The following is a 21,293-nucleotide window of genomic DNA, read 5'->3' on the forward strand; positions in this document are numbered from 1 at the left end:
AGCAGTTTATTAATATAATGCATCAGTGTCATCCCCCTCAACATTCCTTTGACCTCCTTTGACCTCCCCACCCCTTCCCTTGCTTGTGTTAATTTTGCGGTATGTACATTGAATTCTTGACTACATTCTCCTTTCTTTCCCCTACTGCTCATTAAACACTCAGTTGCCCAGGATGGGAGCTTGAACAAGCTATTCTGCTTCTTCAGGCCTCAGTTGCTTCTGTGAAATGAGAATGAGAACTAGCCAGATAGAGTGGACATGGGGTTTGGCCATTGAGGTCTGTGAGCTAAGCAAAGATTGGCTGACACTGAGAACCAACTCTCCAGAGCCTTTTGTTTTATCGCATAAGAGACAAGGGGGAGAAAGTAGATCATGCAATCAGTGGCTATGAGACCAATTATTCCAGAACAGAAGACTTCAAATGGTTGCTGAGTCTTCCCAGCATAGCCACAGTATGAGAAAGCAATTCCATTGTAACCACATAGTAACTTCATGGATAGGAAAGATGGATTGGACATTAAAGGATAAGTTCCTTTTATGTATCTTAAAATAAAAAATTGAATTATTATCTATGCAGATATAATCATAATTTTGTAACTCAAAAAGTAAATTCAGTGTCTATTTTTATTTTTAATGCAAGTATCAATATAGATTATATTCATATATATTTATGAATTACACAGGATTATATTATAATCCCATTTAATAGCCTTTATTGTTTATATATAATAATATCTCGCAAGTTAACCCACCCAAAAATTCATCATGTTTCCTTTTAATAGATGCAGCTTTAAAATACAATATACCTATGTTTACTTAGGCAATTTCCAAAGATAGGTATTTAGGTTCTTCCTAATTTTCCCTATGGTCAACAATCCTTCAATGAACATCCTTATACATCTTCTCAACTTTGCCAGTTCTGGTGCTTGAGCTCAGCGCCTGGGCACTGTCCTTAGACTTTCTCAAGGCCAGAGCTCTACCACTTGAGCCTCAGCACCACTTCCAGCTTTTTTCTATGTATGTGGTACCGAAGAGTCAAACCTGGGTCTTTGTGCATGCCAGGCAAGCACTCTACCACTAGGCCAAACTCCAGGCCCCTTATACATCTTCTCTACATATATGTGTTTTCTTTTTTGTACATTGCTCTAATTAAAATTATTTTATTTATTAAGAATGATTTGGCTGGTGATTAAACTGAATAATACTAGTTACTCAAGAGACTGAGATTCAGAAGATCATGGTTCAAAGACAATTTAACCCAGGTAGAAAGTCCTGGAGATTCCATCTGTAAAACAGTCAGCAAAAAGCCTAGCTAAAAGTATGGCACAAGTAGTAGAGTGATCGAGCAGACTGAGAGACTGTGAGACCCTGGTATTAGGTGGGGGAAAGAATATTTGTTGACAAACCAAGCATAATGACATATGTCTGAGATCTGTAGTTCCAATTCCTTAGAAAACTGAAGTAGGAGGATCACTTTAGTCCAAGAATTCAGGGCCAGCCTAGCCACATAGTGAGACTTTGCCTCGATCTATCTATCTATCTATCTATCTATCTATCTATCTATCTATCTATCTATCTATATTTATATAGATATATGTATATATATGTATCTATCTGTATATAGATATATATTACTTTTAATCTTTTGTCACAAAAGTACACATACATTTAAAATTTTTTAGATTTTGATGTATCTTCTACAGTGATACTTTCTATTTTATTCTCCATTCTTGTCATGAAACTATAAGATGAGCTTTCAGGAAAACAATGACCTCTTTCTGACACACTTGAATGACTTGAAGAGTCTAGTCTTCTTTGTGGTGGTGTACAACTGGGGTCCCAGAGAGACAGAAGCAAGGGGCATTGAGCTTGAGCTTTACCAAGCCTACCAAGGCTATGATCCAGACATGGATCTGAATAGAATCTCACACAGCGTGTAGCTGCTGGAGGCACTGTTGGATCCCCTGAGGCACATACATCAGCGATCTTGTGTGCTTTGACATCTACTTCTGTTTGTTTTCCACCAGCTCGTTTCTTCTTAACATCTGGCATTTTGTGAATCAGCCACACGTAGACATTCCCTTTCTCAGTGTGGTCAGTTGGGAAGTACAAAATAGTATCACGTAAATTAATGTGTTTAGGTTATGAAGACAAGTTCATCTCAGATAAGTTTACAAGATGTTTCATAAATATTTTTCTTATTAGCTCATTCAAATGAACTGTAATGGGACTAATAGGGATAAATAGATTATCAGTTCATTTATATATTGAAGATTGACGGTTTGAAGTGGGTCGGGTTGATAGCAGTGCATAGCACAAGCCTGCCTTTACACAGACACTGCTTAATCATTCCAACAGAGGGGCAGAATGAATTGATCCATTCAAATTGTGTACGAATAAGCATTATCAATGCCTTCCATAGAATAAAACAGACCCATTCCTGCATATCTATCACTCCAAACTCACTTCTCTCAGCAACTGGATTTAGGACAAGAAGTCAAAAGGATTAATATGTAGTTTTTTTTCTAAGCACTTACAAAAAAAATCCTGAGAATTTACTAAGTGTTATTTATATGTGAGAGAAACATTTTGAAATGTCAACTAGCTGAGCCTTTGGGGAGTTGTAAGTTAAATAGACCCCATGCCAATATGAATTTTCATATAGGCTAAAAAAAAATCTCCTTTGGGGGGAAAACCAAGACGGGTGGGGGGTGTGGGTGGGGGAGGGAAATGGGTACCAAGACATGTGAAAGGGTATCAATGTATATGAATTAATGCACCTTCTATCTGGCAGATATCATGTAACCCTTTTACTAATTACAATAAAAATAAATTTTAAAAATCTCCTTTTAAAATAACTAGAATAATATAAGCATCAGTTTCATTTTCAGAACATGTTCTAACACCACCTGCGGCTTGTAAGAACTTTAAAATGGTAACACGGAGAATTAGTTTGAACTTGGATCTATCCCTCTGGTTGAAACACAACGGACAAAATGCAATCAGTAAGACACAACCAAACAACAAGAAAGTATAATCACCTCCACAAACCAGACATGGTACAGAACAGAGTGCTGGATGGGGGTGGGGCTTGCTGGCTTTCCAGAAGCCCAACAGCCAAACATGGCAGTTAGTTCTGATGGGAGAAATGTGTTCCCTAAGCAATGGGGCGGGAGCCAGGGCAGGCTATTGAGCAATCTTCTCTCCGTATTTTCCAGCCAAGTATAATCTCTTTTTTTTTAAATATATATAAGTAAAAGGTAGAAAGTAAAATTTGCTCTTTAGGAGAGGTTCTTAGAATACTCCTAACTAAAGGATTTCTAAAAAGTTTACTGATGGGGCAAGGGTCTCTAAATATGGGTCTGCTGTCATTTCTGGCATGATTTTTGTTAACCAATATTCTTATCAGGTACAAGTGGCATGGCACCATCAAATACTGTACAATAGTCAAATTGGATGAGCTGTATTATTACCAGAGGCCAAGATTAGATCTAGTTCTAAAGTATGTTGTATTTCCAGTCTCTGACCGCATCCGGGACACTAGAAAGACACTCTGGCATTCCCACCTTCGTCTCTACAGGCCAACATCTGAGAGCCATCTCAGGTAATCACTAGATGGGCTCCAAGTTATTCTTACAACAAATATTGGGAGAGGGCAAGTGGGAGAAAAACATGGGAAGGGGTAACAATATTCAAGAAGAAATGTACTCATTACCTTATGAATGGAACTCTAACATATACATAACTCTGATAATAAAACAACAAAAAAAACAAACCCCCAAATATTGAATTTTAGCTCACAGGTGCTTAGTTTCCACAAGGGTTGGTTATCCACATCCTGCAATTCTTTTGCTGCGCTCTTCCTAGAGCAGTTTGCATTTCCCTACCCAAGTACTTGAGACCTATGGAAGCGATTGTGTCTAGTTAAAGGATAGACATTGAGAATTGTATCAGTTTGTAAAACCATAGAGCATCAGGCAAGCTGTTCCTTGACCTTTAGGCAAGGGCTGGAAGGGGCAATTTGGCCAGGGAAAATGGCTACTTTTGTCAAGTGGGAGAGGGTGAGAAACAAGTTCAAGTGTTCCACACTGTTGGCTTTGTGTAGCTGTGATAAATTACCAAAGATAAATTTGGGGTAGACTTACTTTGTCTCAAGGTTTCAGACCTTCAGACCATTGTCATTTAGCTTCATTGTTCCAAGACAGACATGTGTCAGATGATTGCTCATCTAAGGAGAGCAAACACTATAGAGGAAGAAACGGGATAAAATACAGACCTCACAGGACTTATTCCTTCAACTAGGCTCTACTTCCTGAGTTTTTACCACTTTAGTAAGCCATCAGACTATAAATCCATAAACTGGTTAATCCATTGATGAGGTCAGATCTTAGAATCCAATCACTTCCACCAAATTTACCATCCGGAACCAAGTTTTTAGCCTTTGGGGAAACATTTTATATTGAAATCTCAAAACAATGACGTATCTATCCTAGGTTTCAGATATTCACTCTTGCCCAAAAGGACTTTGACTTTGGAATAGGAAATTTGCCAAGGATTAGAATTTTGCTTTTCAGCTCAGTCATCCTTAGTATAATCAGATCCTGAGCTTGCTTTTCAGTAGGTTTTCCTTATGGCTATAATCAGATGAATCTGAATGCTGCCTTGGAGACCCTCAAGCTGACAACTGCTTCCCTAATCTTACCAGTTTTCTTTGCAGGCAAGGCCAAATATAATTACCCACACTCCATCTTTATTAATTTAATCACATTTCCCTACAGTCAGGCCTTCCACCTACCACTTACTGAAATTAGCCAGAAGCAAAAGCCCAGCTACAAGGTAAAGACTTTGTTTTAAAAAGAAAGAAAAGGGAAAAGAAAAAAATTCTACGATTAAAACAGAATAAAACTTCTACCTGTAGCCTCAGAATCTCAGCAAGGCAAAATAATAAGATACTTGAGATTCTCACATATTGAAGGAGGAAATAATTTGGCATTCCTCAACTTCCATAGGGTAGGTGCCTAACTCCTTCTATATCCTCTGCCTCTAGGGAGGTTACCTATTATGGTACAGGAGAGATTCCAGCAATGGAGTATCAGACAAATGGCATCTCCTACCCCTTCCAGTGTGGATGCCCTACTCCCTGTGGTGAGTTGGAGAGTATTAAGTATGGTTAGTTAGTCATGGTTCTCTTACATATAAAGTACCCAGTAAAGCCCTAGGAAAACTTAAATGTCTGAAAACTGGAAAGGCCAGGGACAAGCATGTGAAATTTTTCAGGAGTTTTAAAAAGAAAAAGAAAAAAGAAAATAAAGGCAAATTGCTTCAATGAAATTCCAGAGCTAGGAGATGACCTTGAAAGGTCATACTTTGAAAGGCATGATGGTAAACTTAAAAATAGATGCCTCAGAATGTGGTTAAAAAGAAAACAAAAACAAAATTCAAAGTCAAAGAACCAAAAAGCAAATGCTAAAAGTATTTAGTAACTTTCCATACAAAGATTCAAACACCATCATAGAATTGATTTTTACTTTATTAACAATGTGGCTTACATTTTTTCAAGTAAAAAGGGTTTCCATTTAGAATAAAAATTAAAATATAACTCTGATATAGATTTTCATTTATGTACATGAAAACATATATACAGAATACAATCTTACAGCAAACAAACAGCATGCCCTTTGTCCTATAAATTTCCAAAGACTCTAATTTTTCTTTGATGCACTGAAACTTACACAAGATATGAATCAAACTTTAATACAAACTATTCAAACTGGAATGTAAAACAGTAAAAGGTCTTTCAACCATCACTTTATAGAGACCATGCTAGTTACCTTCCATTCTGGACAAGTAATTTTTATTATTTTAAAAATTTGCCTCACATTTTTCACTGTGATTTTTTTTCAGCAAACGATTGTTCTAGAGCTTTCCCCTTTCCTCAGTATATATCTTCAACCATATGAATCAATGCCATGCTTAGATTCTGTGACATGACCCCCATCCTTTTGGATGCTGCTAAGCTAGGTTTACAGCTCAAGAAATTGAGTTGTTATTTATCCTTCAGAGAGCCTTAGTAAGAAAAACCTCAGGCAGCGACTACATCAGCAATTACAATTTAGATAAATGGGTTATGAATAGCACAATTTGACTTTATCATATTGTCTTTTGAATGTTTAGAAACCACACTGATGATAAGAAGCTATGTGGTGGTCTAATCAAGTTAAAAATTCAACCATGTTGAAGAAGTCATTAAAAAAAAAAAGAAACAGAACTCTATGAACAGAAAAGAGCAGTGAGTAAGAGAGAATCATTAAATCGTAACAGTTGCCAAGAAGAGTTTTCCCTTGCTACTTAATTATTGCACCAAAGAGACAGTGGGCAGTACGGATATCTCTCTCATAATTTCTTCCTTACAAACTACAGATATCTTCATTTACAATTTTTCTTTTCAAATAATAATTGCACACTCAGCTTTCTAGCGATAGAAGAGAAAGGAACAGGAGCCTAGATTCACCATCTTAATCTGAAAGCTATGAAGTCTTCTGTTTTAGTTCTATGTACAGAAATAAATATAAATGGGTATTCCACAAAGTAAGTATGAAAACCCCCAGTGCTTCCAAAATGAAAAGGATGCAGCTCTTGGAAAGAGTGTTTGGTGTAAGAGAAAAAGTAAACTTTTGCCTCATACAACACTCAAAATTCTATGAGATAATTTAGGAACAAGCTCCACCTTCCAGAGATTGTAGGAAAGGGTGGAGATTGTTGGGCTAATATTTGGATCATTTTACTTTATTGAAGAAAAAAATAGATCAAACACAGCAAATGACCTTTCTAACAAAACCAAATATGGCAAAAAAAAATCTAAATAGCTTACAGTTCAAATACCTTGTGTGACTCAAACTCTGATCAAAGGAATCTAATTTTCAAAGTGACAGATGAGTAATCTGCACTGTGGACCTCTGGGATGGGGGCGGGGAGAAAACCATTGTTGCAAAGAAGTTTCTGGAATGCTGATAGTACCCTGCTTTTTTCTGGGTTAGGATGTTTTTATTTTGTGGACAGGATATTTGACAACACAGCACAAATGCAGTCAAGAAACAAGGGCTGGAAACAACCTCTATTAGTTTTACAGTAGGCTTAGGGGATGGAGTCTGGTTCTTAAGTTGGGGTGGTATTTCTATTTCCACTGAATAGATTGTGAGGGATCTGCTCAGTCAGTATCAAGAGGTAAGAGAAAAGTTGTTGCCACTTAGAGGAGGAATGCAGCATTTGCTGCAGTTTGGTTCCAGATGTTGGGGGATTATGAGCTATGGTGGTACTCAGGTACATGTGTTAAGACCCTATTTTTTGGTGCTGGTATGGCGGCTTGAACTCATGGCTTCACACTCACTTGACTTGCTTGCTCATGATTGGTGCTCTTCCACTTGACCCATGCTTCCAGTCTAGCATTTTGCTGGCTAACTACTGATTATGGAGACAAGTTTCCTTTCTGGGATAGCTGTGAACAGTGATCTTCTGGGTCTCAATCTCCTGAGTAGCTAAAAGGTGTGTGCCTTTTTTTCCTTCTGTTATAAAAAAAAAGAATAAAATTTATCTTGGAAAATAGCCTTATCTTTAAGATGGGAGCAGGTAAAGCAGAAACCACTTTCCAAACCTGTGATAGAACAGTTACTGATGTGAAGGTGTACATCAAGAAGACAGGAATCCTCAGAGAATCTACCTTCTGTAGGACACTGGAAAGTCTCAGAGGAAAAACACGTCCTTGGTCCCAAAGGGTTTCTCAGCTATCTTGGAGAGCCAGGGTAGAAAGCTCTGCTGCTGGGATGACAACCATCTCTTTCTTGCAACATGCACACAAAGCTGAGGTTGACCAAGTGAGAAAGATTAGAAAGAGGGAATGAAGTTAAACTGCAAGGCTGAAGGCTGAGTCTTAGACATCTGGCAACGTTTAAGCAAGAACTTCTTCGCCCAGTGATGGTGGCTATATCCTGTCTGGGCTTCCTGAGGAATAGTCCTCTATTTCTCTGGACGAACTCAGGGAATTCCGAACAGATCACTTTTGTCTGAGGCAATGCCTCTTCCTTCATTCCATGACTGGAAAGCACATGAGAAGAGGACACACATGCTTGGGTGTGATAGGGTATTGCAGTATCCCTAAATCCTCTGCCTGGTATCCACAGAAACAGCTCAGCCTGCAAAGGTCACAGTGAAGGATCAAAGCAATCAGGACAGAGAAAATGCCAACCATAATGTGGAACTGGAACCCTTTCCAATCGTTGGGAGAACTGAAACTCCACAGGGCTTGAAGCACGTAAGGCCAAAAGCAGGTGTCCAGGAAGGCAGGGATAGGAAAGTGAAGGGAGGCCAGATTGTAGCTGACTGCAAAGCAAACACACATCACCAGGGTCATTTCCATCCTTGCAACACTATACAGGATAAACTCTTCCCATTCAAGGTCTTGGGGGCAGATCCATTGGCCAAACATTTGAAGCTTCTGGGGCTGGGAGTTTGGCCTAGTGGTAGAGTGCTTGCCTAGCATGCACGAAGACCCAGGTTCGATTCCTTGGTACCACATACATAGAAAAAAGCCAGAAGTGGTGCTGAGGCTCAAGAGGCAGAGCTCCAGCCTTGAGAAAGTCCAAGGACAGTGCTCAGGCCCTGAGTTCAAGCCCAGGACTGGCAAAAAAAAAAAAAGATACTAAGCAGCTGCTGGAGAGACTATAAAGTTTCAACCATAGGTTTTCCACTTATAGCTGTAACCATTATGAGGGATGCTAAGGAAGGTGGGCAGGGGGAATCAAAGTTTGCAGTGCCTCACAGCTCATCAGATCTTGACGTGGTACTAAAATACCAGCAACTAAGAAGCTCACCACACTACGCTACTGGAACTGTTGACAGTCTAGGCAAAGAGAAATGATCAACATAATGATAATAAACAACAAAAAGTAACAAAGGAACACAAAACAACAACAGCAATAACAAAAACACACGGAAAGGCAAGAAGCCTGAGCCTCAGCCATGAGGTCCCGCCACTTCCGAACAACAGGAAGATGTAAATCTGAGGTGAGCACCCCATCAGAAGATCACAGTCCCTTCGGGTGTGTGGAGACGTAGGGAACCACGCATCAGAAAACAGAGATGAACTGTTGGGTATAAAAAGGTCAGTCAATCCTCACAGCTGTGGATTTGGCTACAAATGATTTAGCAGATTTAATAAAACTGCCCAAGAAGTTTCATAAACAACCTCAGAGCCAGAATGACATGGAGGAAGTGCAGAGTGAATCATCTGTGGCTTCATACTTTTCTTTTCCTTCTCATTTTGGTCAACGTGGACTCTTGTCTTCTAGGATAGGGAAGAAGACAGCGTGGTCCCTGTTCTACTCCTGTATGCTCCAACTGTCATTTGATAGAAAGTAGGCTCCAAAGCGATGGCAAGTTACCCAACAGAGCCCAGAGCTGGTTGTAGGCACAGGAGGACCGTGGGTCTCAGGCTGCAGGATGCGTGCTACACTAGCGGGGGCTCCTGTCTCCTCAGGTGTGAAGGTGTGGCATGCTGGGGCAGGAGGGAGTGCCAGAGGCTCAGAGGGACTTTCTTGCAGTGAGAAGATGTCGCCAGTTCCTGAAATGCTTCCCTCCTCATCTCTTCCTGTTCTTGCCTTCTATACAGAATTTGGCACTTGCCTGAAGTAGGTACTTCCTGATCGGGTGACAGTGGGAGACAGCTGGTCTCCATAGGACAGGCGAAGCGTCAATCACATAAGAAAATGTCACCTCGTTACATATCAGACATCAGCCTCCCTCTGCACCTCAAACTTACTAAAAAGGCACCTCTGACCAAGGATGGAGGTTTGGCACATCTTTTTTGGTAGTGACAGCCTGAAACATTGCACTCAACCGCCCCGGAGAAAGGAGTTGTCACCAAGAACACGCTGAGGCAAGGACACGTGCCATGGGAGCTCATTCCTGTGCAGGAAAGAGGCCTGACAATGAGGACCGAGAAAACTTCCAGCAGAGGCTTTCATGTCCTCCTGGGCCACTCTTGAGAAGATGCAGGCTGCATCTCAGCTGTCAAGCCATGTGGGCTGAGCTTCGGAGACCCTTTGCCCAGGCAGCTTCCGGACTGGGGCGGGAGGAAGGCGAAACGTGAATGGACAAAGAAGCTCTTCTGTGTCTTGGCCTATGGTGTGATGCAGAGCTGTAATTCCACTCTCTTGAAGCTCCCGCTGCGGTATTTCAGTGTGCTTATACCAACAGGATGGGGGGTGGAGTTAGGCCTGGGTTGCTGGTGTTGTGGGGAAATTGAATGAATCTATCTTTTCACATATTCCAGAAAAATTCAAACCTCTATCTTGAAAACTTTCACAAATAAATGGAGCATCCCGAGGATCATGAACCCCCTTCAGCAGCCGGGTGGGGTGCGTGGGGTCAAGTCAGTTGGCATACTGGGCGTAGAAAGCCACTTTAACTCTCTCGATCTGGTGGCACAACTTGATAGCCGGCCCGAGCTTTAGCTCCATGCACTCCTGCACTGTGGGCAGGGTCAGCAGTAAGAGCGCCTGGCCATCAATGTCCTGCAGGGAAATAAGGACGGGTTAGAGGAAAGGGAGTAGGCATCTGGGAAATACATCTGTTCAGGCTACATCCTGGGGTAAATCTTATTTACCCAACTTAGTTGGGCTAATATCCAATCCAAATATTAATCAAATCTTCTTTTACTACAAATGTTTAGCTCTGAAATTCACATGACTTCCCTGGCTGGGCACGAGGAGCTGGCACAGGTGGGTCTGGCCCCAGAAATTCTCTCCCAAGCACATATCCTTACTAGGAGAGCAACCTTTCCCCAGCAGGCCAGGTCCTTCCTATGCTAATTTGGGCATTAGACAAAGGCTCTCTACTAAAAAGGTAATAGCTCTCTTACTTTCCCTTTCAGGGGCTGACATTTCACCACCCAGAGGGGTGAGAAGATAATAAACACAGCCATGTCAATGTGCAGCCTGGCTCTCCACAGAGGAAGCATATATGCCCGTGTATGTATATGCATATGTGCACACACATCTATACATACCCCTACTGTGTGTGCAGCACTCACGTGGGTCACCTGAGTTTCCCCACTGCTACAGATACATTAGAGATTAATGGCTTATGCACTGGCTGCCACACGTGTACTGAGTCCCAAACTGTTATTCATAGCTGAAGCAGTTACATGGAAACTATATTATGGTTCTCTGTTGGAGCTAAAGGCAGTGCCAATCCAGTACTCTCGGATACATCTTGAGAAGAAAGTCTTTTATTGCACAAATGACCATGAAAAACTGGTAGAGTTAACTGATGCGCCACTAATATAGGGGTATGAAAAATATGAAGAAAGCAAGGTGATCCCTCCAGAAGAACCCAGTAACTCCAGCAACAGAAGCCAAAGAGAAGGAAATGGATGGTATGCCTTAGGAGAATTCAAAAGACTGCTCGTAGGGAAACTTAATGAGTATAGTGAAATACAGGCATACAGTCTAGAGAAACTAGGAAAACAAATTTGCAAACTGAATGAGTAACTTGGCAAAAAGACAGAAATCATAAAAAAGAGAACAGAAATCTTGGAGCTGAAGAACTCACTAGTTTAAGAAAATGTATAGTCGAAAGCCTCAACAACCGATTAGATCAAGGAAAAGAATGAAAGTCAGAAATCAGAGACTAATCTTTTGAAACAATACAAATCAAAAAAAAAATCAGGAAGCATCCAAACTTAGGTGACACCATTAAATAAACAAATTTTCAAATAATTAAAAAATCATTTTAAAAGAGACAAAAATACATAGAAAACCTATTTGATGAAATAACAGCTAGTAACTTCCTAGATCTTGAGAAAGACAAGGGGCATTCAGGTCCAGGAGGTTAAAAAGATCACAGAGTAGCATGTTACACTTGATCTATCAAAGAGTGCAAGATGAAGATAGAATTCTAGAAGCAGCACGAGTGCCTCATGGCATTTGAGTTGAAGATCATAGAATAAACTAATTAAAGGCTGAATTATAAGCTTGGACCGTCATACTAGGCTCCTAGCTGATGGGTTTTTCTTTTTTGAGGGAGGGTGGTGTCTCATACAACCAAAACTTAAGAGGAACAGAAGCTGGTAACTTAGATTTAATGATAGATATAGACAATGAGACCTATCTAAAGGCTGCTTTCTGCAACCAAAGAAACAGCAAAGAGGCAGTAACTCAGCAAGACAAAAGACTCATCCACTACTGCAATCCAACGCCACAAGGAAATCTGGGGCCTAGGCCTTGGCCCACCATGTAAGGCCCAACAAACAGCCTTGACTTCTAGCCAGGCTGGGCTGAAAGCAGATCCTCTAGAAGGTAAGTCCACGAAGGCCAGGCAAGGAGTTGAGACTTTTTCATCTCTGTTGGTAATGAGCGAGCTCCTCAGGTGGGCATAGGCAGTGCAGACCGATAGAGAAACATGAATGATCACCAACAGGTGTCTCCCTGTCCCTACCAGGCACTACCAGGGAAGCCTATGAAGAGCGGGACACTCCACTGATACCCAGCAGTCCTCTCACAGTGTTGGGCACAGTCAGGTGGGACCCTGGGACTTCGACCCCCCCCTTCCCTTTCCCCTGGCAGTCATGAGAAGACCTCATTAAATGTGGGGTCTAGGAATATGAACCAGTCATGACCCTTTCGAGCCACCGTACCTGCTCCTGAAAGATTTTGGCCAAGGGAGCACAGTCCGTCAGTTTAATGAACCTCACCACGTCGGTGACTGTCCACTCCAGTGGGTTGCTCTCCAGCACGAGCCTTTCCTCCTCCTCCTGTCTTGTCTCCTACAGAGGAAGCAGGACAAGAGACAGTCACTGTACCCTGTGGGGCTGCGGCATCTGTTCCCACACCCGCTAGGTCGGTCTGTCTGTCTGTCTGTCTGTCTGTCTCTCTCTCTGTCTCTCTCCCTCTCTCTCTGTGTCTCTCTCTCTCTGTCTCTCTCTCTTTCTGTCTCTCTCTCTGTCTCTCTGTGTCTCTCTCTCTCTGTCTCTTTCTCTCTCTCTCTCCCTCCCTCCTTTCGTCCCTCCCTCTCTCTCTCTGTGTGTCTCTCTCTCTTTCTCTCTGTCTCTCTCTCTGTCTCTCTCCCTTCTCTCACTGGGCACCACAACAGCCACAGAAACTCGCTCTTGTGGGGAGTTTCTTAGCAGCTTGTCCCTGGTGACCACCTGCAATGACCTGGGGTCCTTCAGACATTAAAAACTAAGGGCACAGGGGTAGCTAGTCTTAAGTCTCAGTTCAGGAAATCCTGGGTGCCTTGAAGCATCTTTGATTATAGAAAAGACTAGAGATGGGGGCCAGGAGTTTGGCCTAGTGGTAGAGTGCTTGCCTAGCATGCACGAAGACCCGGGTTCAATTCCTCGGTGCCCCACATACATAACAAAAAGCCGGAAGTGGTGCTAAGGCTCAAGTGATAGAGCTCTAGCCTTGAGAAAGTCCAAGGACAGTGCTCAGGCCCTGAGCTCAAACCCAGGACTGGCAAAAAAAAAAAACAAAACTAGAGATGCCCGGAGACAAAGGGCAACCAAATGTCCCTACTGAATGTGTGTGTGTGTGTGTGTGTGTGTGTGTACTGGGGAATGAACTCAGAGCCTGGCTTGGCTTTTTCACTCAAGACTAGTGCTTTACCACTTGAGCTACACCTGCATGTCTGGATTTTTGTTGAGTTAAATCGGAGGTAAGAGTCTCGTGGACTTTTCTGCCTGCGCTGGCCTCAAACTTTGATCTTCCGATCAAAGTAGCTTCCTGAGTGTCAGCTACTAATAGCCGGCAGACTTTCCTTGTTTGAGTGAAGCGTCTGCCTAGGCAGTCAAAGCTGGCCTTGAACTTGCAGTCCTCTGTTGTGTGCCACCGCCTCTAGCTCATCCCTCCAGATCTCCATGGTGATAAGGATGTCTTGGCCGCTGTTCAAACACCATCTGAGGGGCCAGGAGAGGCCTGGTCCCCAGGGTTAATAGTTTACAACATCACAGGGCACCGCTAAGCCACAAAAGGGGGTGTCCTAGAGAAGATGGGTTACTAGATGGAGAGCCAGAGCAGAAATGGACATGGGGTTGCATTTTGAAATCCCAGTGTTCAGATGGACATGGAGGACTCGGTCGTCCCCTGCTACCTGCCTGAGCGGTCCTGGTGCGGTTAAAGCCTTCAGGAGTGAGGATGTTACACTAACATCCATCCTTTCATGGTGCCACTGCTGAGTGTTTCCAACAGATCCCCCTCGCTGGGCGTGGTGGCTCCCGCCTGTCATCCTAGCTACTCAGGAGGCTGAGATCTGAGAATCAAGGTTCAAAGCCAGCCCAGGCACCAAAGGACCTGAGACTCTTATCTCCAGTTAACCTCTAGTGAACAGAAAGTGGGGCTTGGCTCAAGGGTAGGGTAGTAGCTTGACCTGAAGAGCTCAAGGACAGTGCCCAGGTGGAATTCCATGACCTACCCCCCCCCCCAAAAAAAGGGTCTGTCTCCATCCCACCCCAAATGGTAACCGGTGCTCTTTGTAAAACATGAATGCCCTGCTCCTGTAACTCACCTCTTGACCCTCGGGCCTTGCAGGAGGGTCCTTGTCGCCCTCATCAGCAGTGGCAGGGGCTGGCGGGGGTCGAGCCCTTCGTGCCCTCTCCACTGGTGGCCGGCGTGCAGCCTCTGAGCTGCTGCTCCGCAGGGTGGCAGCTCTCCGAGGCCGGGCAGAGGGCACCTCGGCCGAGGAGGTGTCTGTCTGGTCATCCCTCAGCTCGGAGCCCGTCTCCTCACTGGCGGTATCATCGTCCAGGGCGTCTGCGTCCTCCTCTTCACTTTCCTGAGAAGACGAGGAATGCGTTTTAAAGGGGCCGAGGGAAGGACTGGAGTGCACACTGGGGGAGGCGACCTCCAGCAGCACTCAGCCTGGCCCCGTCCCAGCTTCCTTTCCTGCAAAGTTCGTGCAAGGAGGCCTCTGAAGACTGAACTGACTGTGCTCTCATGTAGCTCTTTTCCCTGTCAAAGTAGTGGACAGTGACGTGGGCTCTCCCCCGGGTGGGTGGGGCTGACTTCTCTCCCGATCGTTCTGTAGCAAACATTAGCTGTAGCCCTCACTGTCATACAGTAAGAGGGCAGAGAGGGTCATGCAGCCATGCTCCCTGTCACAGCCAGCTGTGAGGCAGCTGTGTTCACCTGTAATCCTAGTACTTGGAAGGTAGGGGCAGGAGGGTCAAAAGCTTGCTGCCAACCTAGGCTTACAAAGCAAGACCTTGTTTCTAAACAAAACAACTCCCCCTTTCAAAATGCCCAAGGTTGGATGTAAGAATCCATGCTAATTCCAAACCAATCCAGAGACGGAGGTAAGCAGACCATAGTTAAGAGGCTGGCTCAGGTGAAAGCACAAGACCCAGTCTGAAAATGACACTCAAAGCACAATGGCTGAGGGGCATGGTTCAGGTGGTAGAACACTAGCACAAGGCCTACAGTTCAATTCCCAATATCGAGAAGCAAACACCGAGTGTCTTTGAAACAGAGCATACCTCCCCAGAGCCCGCCGCGAAGTCCACGGCAGAAGACCTTCGTTTCTTCTGCACAAAGATGGATTTTCGTCGTTTTCTTCTCCGGGCTGGTTTGGTGTGTCCACTCTCAAGGCTGCTTTCCCCAATTGGAGGTTTAATGATCTTCTTTCTCTTTCCATAGTAATACGCTAAAAAGAGAAAGGTCTTGTCAAACACAACCACACACCAGCACATCCCTGAGCCAGGGAGTGACCCCCTCCATACTGCTCTCAGTCTCACTAAAGATGCTTCTGTTTTCTTTTGTTAATTGTAATGTATAGAAGGGTTAGTTACATTCGCCAGGTAGTAGGTGTATTACTTCTCGCACATTGATACCCCTTCTGATGTTTTTGTCTCCATGTCCCCCCTCCCGATGCTTCTGTTTCTTCCTCTTGTAGCCCAGGTCCAAGCTGTAACAATAAGATGACTTGAGAGATCTAAGGGTTTTGAGACTCTGGACAGTCAGATCCAGAAACAGTTCATTTTAGTGGCATGCAATGGAGCCATTCATAAGCCCTCTCCTTCTCTCCTGGGCCCTGCATCCTCAAAGTACAGGGAAGACCACCTGTTAGGTAAAAGTTCAAGGCCAAGTGTAGCTCTTCCTCAGGGAACAGAGCTACTCAGGAGCAGCTGCTACTCAGTATATTCCAGTCAAGGGATTAGGGATGAATTCCTCAGGAAGTAGGATGATGGAGACATACCTACTCATGGTTCTCACCTGACTGTGTGCAGAAAAAAAAATGGACAGCAAGAGGATTTTGTGTACAGCTGTCTTCAGCAGGACATGAGTAAAGGCAGACTTTGTAGATGTGCATGTGTGCATGCGTGTGTGTGGATACATGTCTATGTGAACAATGTTCAAGTATATTGAGATTTCTGGTTCCAACATTCAAGTTGGCAAAAGTGCTGTCCACACATAAGGAGGGGTACATGTCATGCCTGAGGAATGGCTGAAAACTGGGCTGGCAGAGACAACTTCCAGACCACTGTCCCTGAGTCGAGAGAGAAGCAATGACCTGCATCATGATGGAAAAGCAAAGGCAGCCAAGATCAAACAAGGAGCTGGTTGTTTCTGAATCCTCTGCTGATGCCCTGAGTTTTGCATGATAAGTCTAAGTGAGGGAGACACCACCTATAACGGATATGGCAAGATGGGCAAAGCAGAATCATTACAGCTTTCCACAATAAGGACAAGAAATTAACGGGGATTCCCAACCATCACTCCACAGCACCTCACTGAACCCGCCGTGTGGCCATGCAGCTGTGCAGTCCCCTGATCCCCTGAAATTCACATGGTCAACACTCTCATCTCCCCTTTCCCAAGTCCTGCCAATGCCACCTGTTCTGAGCCACTCATCCCTTCCTCAGGCCAGGCTAAAAATGCATGGGACTCTGTCACAAACCCTAAGATATTTCTCTAGAGTAATTCCTAGGAAAAAAATGACTCAAACCTTAAAAAAACAAAATAAAACAACGTTAAAAAAAAACCCCATTATACCCAAGTCCAGGCTTGTGTGTCTGCTGCTTGTCCCTTCATTTGTACTTACTGTATTTGGTTTTGGTATGAATTGAGCAGTTCTCTGGGCAGTTTTCAGAAACCAGTACTGGGCTAAACAAGTTTGGGCAGCATTCTAGCTTGGCACAAACTCGCCGGCAGAAATTTGCCACCTGGTCAGATGTTCGTACAATCTTGACAATAGCTCTGTAGGTTTTGCCTCTATACCTAGAAAATACGGAAGGAAAGAAAGGTGATGGTAACTTACTCAGACTTGTATTGTTAGGGAAGCTTCCCAAAGAAGACATTTTTCTTCTTACCACACGTAGTTTCTACTCTGTTTTAATACTTCCTTATAATCTTGTACACACACACACACACACACACACACACACACACACACACACACACACACACCTTACCACTGCAGAGGATTTAGCTAAGCAGCATTGCCCAAGAGATGGTCAGTCTGGTTATGGACTGAACTATGCCCCTGCGCATGTTAAAACGCTTATGTGACTATAGTTGGAGATACGGCCCTTACAGACAGGATAGATGACATCAATGCTGTCTTATCATTGCAGAAAAAGAGATGCTGGAGTGGTAAGTACACAGAACAATTTCTTTTTCAGGAACACAGCATCTTAAGGTAGCTTTGGCAAATAATATATGCTTTTTGGAAAAACAACCCAGATAAAGAAGCATGTATTTCCAAGGTCAGCAGACAATGACAACCAGTGAGCGGAGAACCAGAAATCTTTCCCTACCCTGCTTGCTCTCACATTTGTACACTTGAACCAATAATTGACAAAAGGACACAAGAAGAGCACCAGCAAATTCATTGATGGATCAAATGAGTATCACATGAGACCATCCCATTTGTAATTTTCAGGTCAAACATTAAGCTTTAAAACCTTGATAGGATCTACAGAGGAAACAATAATTATACAAACAGGAAAACTCGGATTCTTGAAACTGGAACATTAAATTCATCTTTTATACTACTGAGTATTTTTCGGCTTTGTTTTGATCTTTCTGGACACTGGAAAAAATATATTTTGCCTAATAAGTCTCAGAAGCAGAAACGAAAAATTAAACTGTAGGTTGACAAAAGTGGTCTTCCATAGATCACTCAGTGACCCTTTCCTCCTTTTTTCCCCATTCTCTCTGATGTGCCAAGGCAGACTTTCAGTGTAGGAAGAACTGAAGAAACAGGGTTCTGAAGATACAAACCAGGCTTTGGATCCAGTAGCCTTGCACAAGCTGATTTTTCTAGGACCTCTAGTGACCTATGCAGAACTTCCCTCTGTGTGCCCTGGAGAACCCTTGGGGTTCACTCTGAGAGAGGGATTGGTTTTCTGCTTTTTGTGCCATTTCATGACAAAAACAGCCAATATTTCATCCCTTACACAGTGGGAAATGTAGACTATAAAACACCTGATGAATCCATTTTCCCATGCCGTTTGATTCATTGTACATTCCAAGTTCCTATAAGTCTGTTGGGAAGAGCTCAATATCAAGATGCTTAAAGTCTCTTTAAAAATGAATGAATGAATGAATGAATGAATGAATAAAATAACCTGACACTCAAAAGCAGAAGACTCGTGAAACCAGGTCAGCTGTCAAACTGTGGAAGGAGAGAAGTGCAAAGGTGAGACATGGATGCTCACTAAACTGCCAGAGTACACAGAACTCTGATGGAGAAAGGAGGTGTCACCTGTGGGGAACAGAAAAGGGCTGGCCTTTGTTCCTGCCTCGTCAGTGCTGACCGAGTGAAAGCATTTCTGTAGAACCTGTCATCATTAGCAAAAGCCCATCTAGAGGTACGAAAATTAAAACTCCAGCCTCTCCTGCCCTTGTCTGTGTAGAAGCTGGGGTTACTGTGTGTCTTCCTTGAGGAAGTGGTCATCCCAGATGCTGCCAGGGCTGCCGGCAGGCAGTTCTTGATGCCCTAGCCCTGGAGGTGAGCTCCCAGACAGTCTGGGGAACAAGTGAAAAGCAAGGGCTACCTGGGCCCAACTCAGGGTAGCCTTGAGGGTGTTCCTAGCCCTAGAACTACTGCCAGCCTTTATCATAAGTCACTCCTGTCATCTGCCTTGTGCTGTTGCCTCTTCTCCCTTTCAAAGGCCCCAAGGGCCCTTCAGCCACCCGCTGTGAGATACACTCATCCTGGGAGAGAGGAACAAGCAGGGGAGCCAGGTGTTCAGGAGAATATATATATATATATATAATATATATATATATATATATATGAGTGGGAGGGGAAAAGACAGGATAGGAAACACCTGGAACGTTAGACGGGGCTGGAAATGCAATCCTAATATGAATGTGTGCATTCATGTTCATGAAGCAGGCCAGAGGCTGCTGGCTGGCATCTGGGCACTGGGGTTTTGGAAGGATTAAGAATGGCTTACTGAGGAAGTGGATGAATCTAGAGTGAATCAAGTCAAGACCAAAGGAACAAAGGGCACATGGTATCCTTAATATGTGGCAATTAGATCCACACAGTACAAGAGCGTACCCAATGCTATGGACATGGTATTGGAAATATAAACACAACTAGATAGACATAAAAACCTATGACTCTATAGACATAATGCTTTATTACATAGACTAATATGTATCTATGACATACAAACCCTCAGCCTAATTTTAATTATGTTCTAAAATCTAAGTGCCAGTAATTGTATATAGGGACTCCCTTCTTGAAAACTTGTTTGTTAAATCCATCATTTGAAATATGATGTAAAAATCATGTTAATTCTTTAATAAAAAATACTTTTGAACAGAAATAATAACATTCAATATGAAGAGCCATGATATTTTGATAATATGTGACTTTTTAAAAGACTATGTGAAGGAGGTTTGGCAAATATATACTCATACAACATTGATTTTTCTCATAAGTACAGTTAATGTTTAAATTGGACAAGACGGTGCATTCATGTGTGGAAATGGAAAGGTATCAGATGTACAGACCTTCTCCCATACATATACTGAATATATCTTTACAAAATTTTGATATCAGTATTAAAGTATTTCTTTCTTTCAAAATTAAAAAAAGAATGGCTTAATGAGACCAGACTGCAAACAATGAGAGCAGGCCCCGAACCTGCTTTCTACGGGACTTGGAAACTTGGGGTGCACTGGGCAGAGGCAATGCAGGAGGCCAGTCTCCCCTCAAAACCCAAGGTCTGTGGTTCTCTGAGCAGAAATGCCACCCGTGAGCCCATTTTCCTCTTTTTGGTGGTGGTATTCGGGACTGATGGGGGGATTTGTATTTGCTGGGCAAGGGCCAGTTTGAGCCAGTTTTTTTTTCCCCCCAGATAGGGCCACTCTTCTTCTAGAACACCCCAGCACAAGGTTCCGCAGGGAAATGGATGATCCCAGGTATTGGACTGGAAGGAGATGAGTTTAGGATATCTTGTTCAGACAGAATATTTTTTAAAGTATTAAATAATGATGGCGATATGACAGAGACCAAGAAGGTATTGTCACGTGGTTCCCATTGGCCAAATCCAAGGCAATCTGAACATCCACATAAGTGACACTAAATACATAGTTCATTGAATAAGATCAGGACCTGTCAGCTCACACTGATATGTACATGAATGAACTGGAAGCTTGATGAATCAAGTATCCTCCACACAAAGGACATCTACAGTGCAGACGAGTGCAGCTCTCGCCTTACGAAGGGGCAAAAACGTTCAGTAAACAGGAATAGAGAAGCTGAAATCATGTGTCACGTGACAGGCCATGCAGAGGGCACATTTCTTAGGTGTTTTTCTGCTGGAGATGCAGTGACCCTTTCCTCCTTTTTTTTTTTTCCCATTTCTCTGATGTGCCACGGTTAGCACCAAAGCTATTCTAAGAGGAGTTAATCTAAAATTTTTCTCCAAGATTTTATTTGTGCAAAACAAACTTAAATATCTCCAACATACCTAGAAAGATTTTTTTAAATCCCCTTAAAGTACAGCCTAAATTCCTCCTCTTGAAATTTAAAATAATGTAGGTCAATTTATAATGCCTACATTGATCAGAAAGCAGGAAACTTTGTGTTGCAGAAAAACTGAAATGAGCTATACACGTTAGGATCCATACATTACAGTGTCTATTTTTTTTGCTTTGAAATATGCACTGAGGAGAAATCATGCAACTCATTACATATTGTTCAAATATAGCAATAATTTCCTGAGTAGACTAGAAGCTACTGTTGGCTGGATAAATAGAAGGAAAAACATAACTACCACGCCA

The 21,293-nt window shown here is 42.9% G+C and overlaps 1 protein-coding gene across 2 annotated transcripts in view; it reads right to left on the reverse strand.

Annotated features, from left to right (window-relative positions):
- Nucleotides 1-8,492: 8,492 nt before the first annotated feature.
- The window catches only part of Sfmbt2 (Scm like with four mbt domains 2), a 131,775-nt gene continuing 118,974 nt past the window's right edge, over nucleotides 8,493-21,293 (reverse strand). For both annotated transcript variants that reach the window (XM_090318857.1, XM_090318859.1), the window contains 5 exons: nucleotides 17,092-17,267; nucleotides 15,527-15,693; nucleotides 14,560-14,826; nucleotides 12,692-12,820; nucleotides 8,493-10,568 (listed from right to left, as the gene is read on the reverse strand). In XM_090318857.1, the coding sequence (XP_090174983.1) occupies nucleotides 10,428-10,568; nucleotides 12,692-12,820; nucleotides 14,560-14,826; nucleotides 15,527-15,693; nucleotides 17,092-17,267 (880 nt within the window). In that variant the 3' untranslated portion in view covers nucleotides 8,493-10,427. The remainder of the gene's footprint in view (nucleotides 10,569-12,691; nucleotides 12,821-14,559; nucleotides 14,827-15,526; nucleotides 15,694-17,091; nucleotides 17,268-21,293) is intronic.

The sequence above is a fragment of the Megascapheus bottae genome, chromosome 26, assembly GCF_031878675.1.
Source record: "Megascapheus bottae isolate mThoBot1 chromosome 26, mThoBot2.hap1, whole genome shotgun sequence".
Classification (NCBI taxonomy): Eukaryota; Metazoa; Chordata; class Mammalia; order Rodentia; family Geomyidae; genus Megascapheus; species Megascapheus bottae.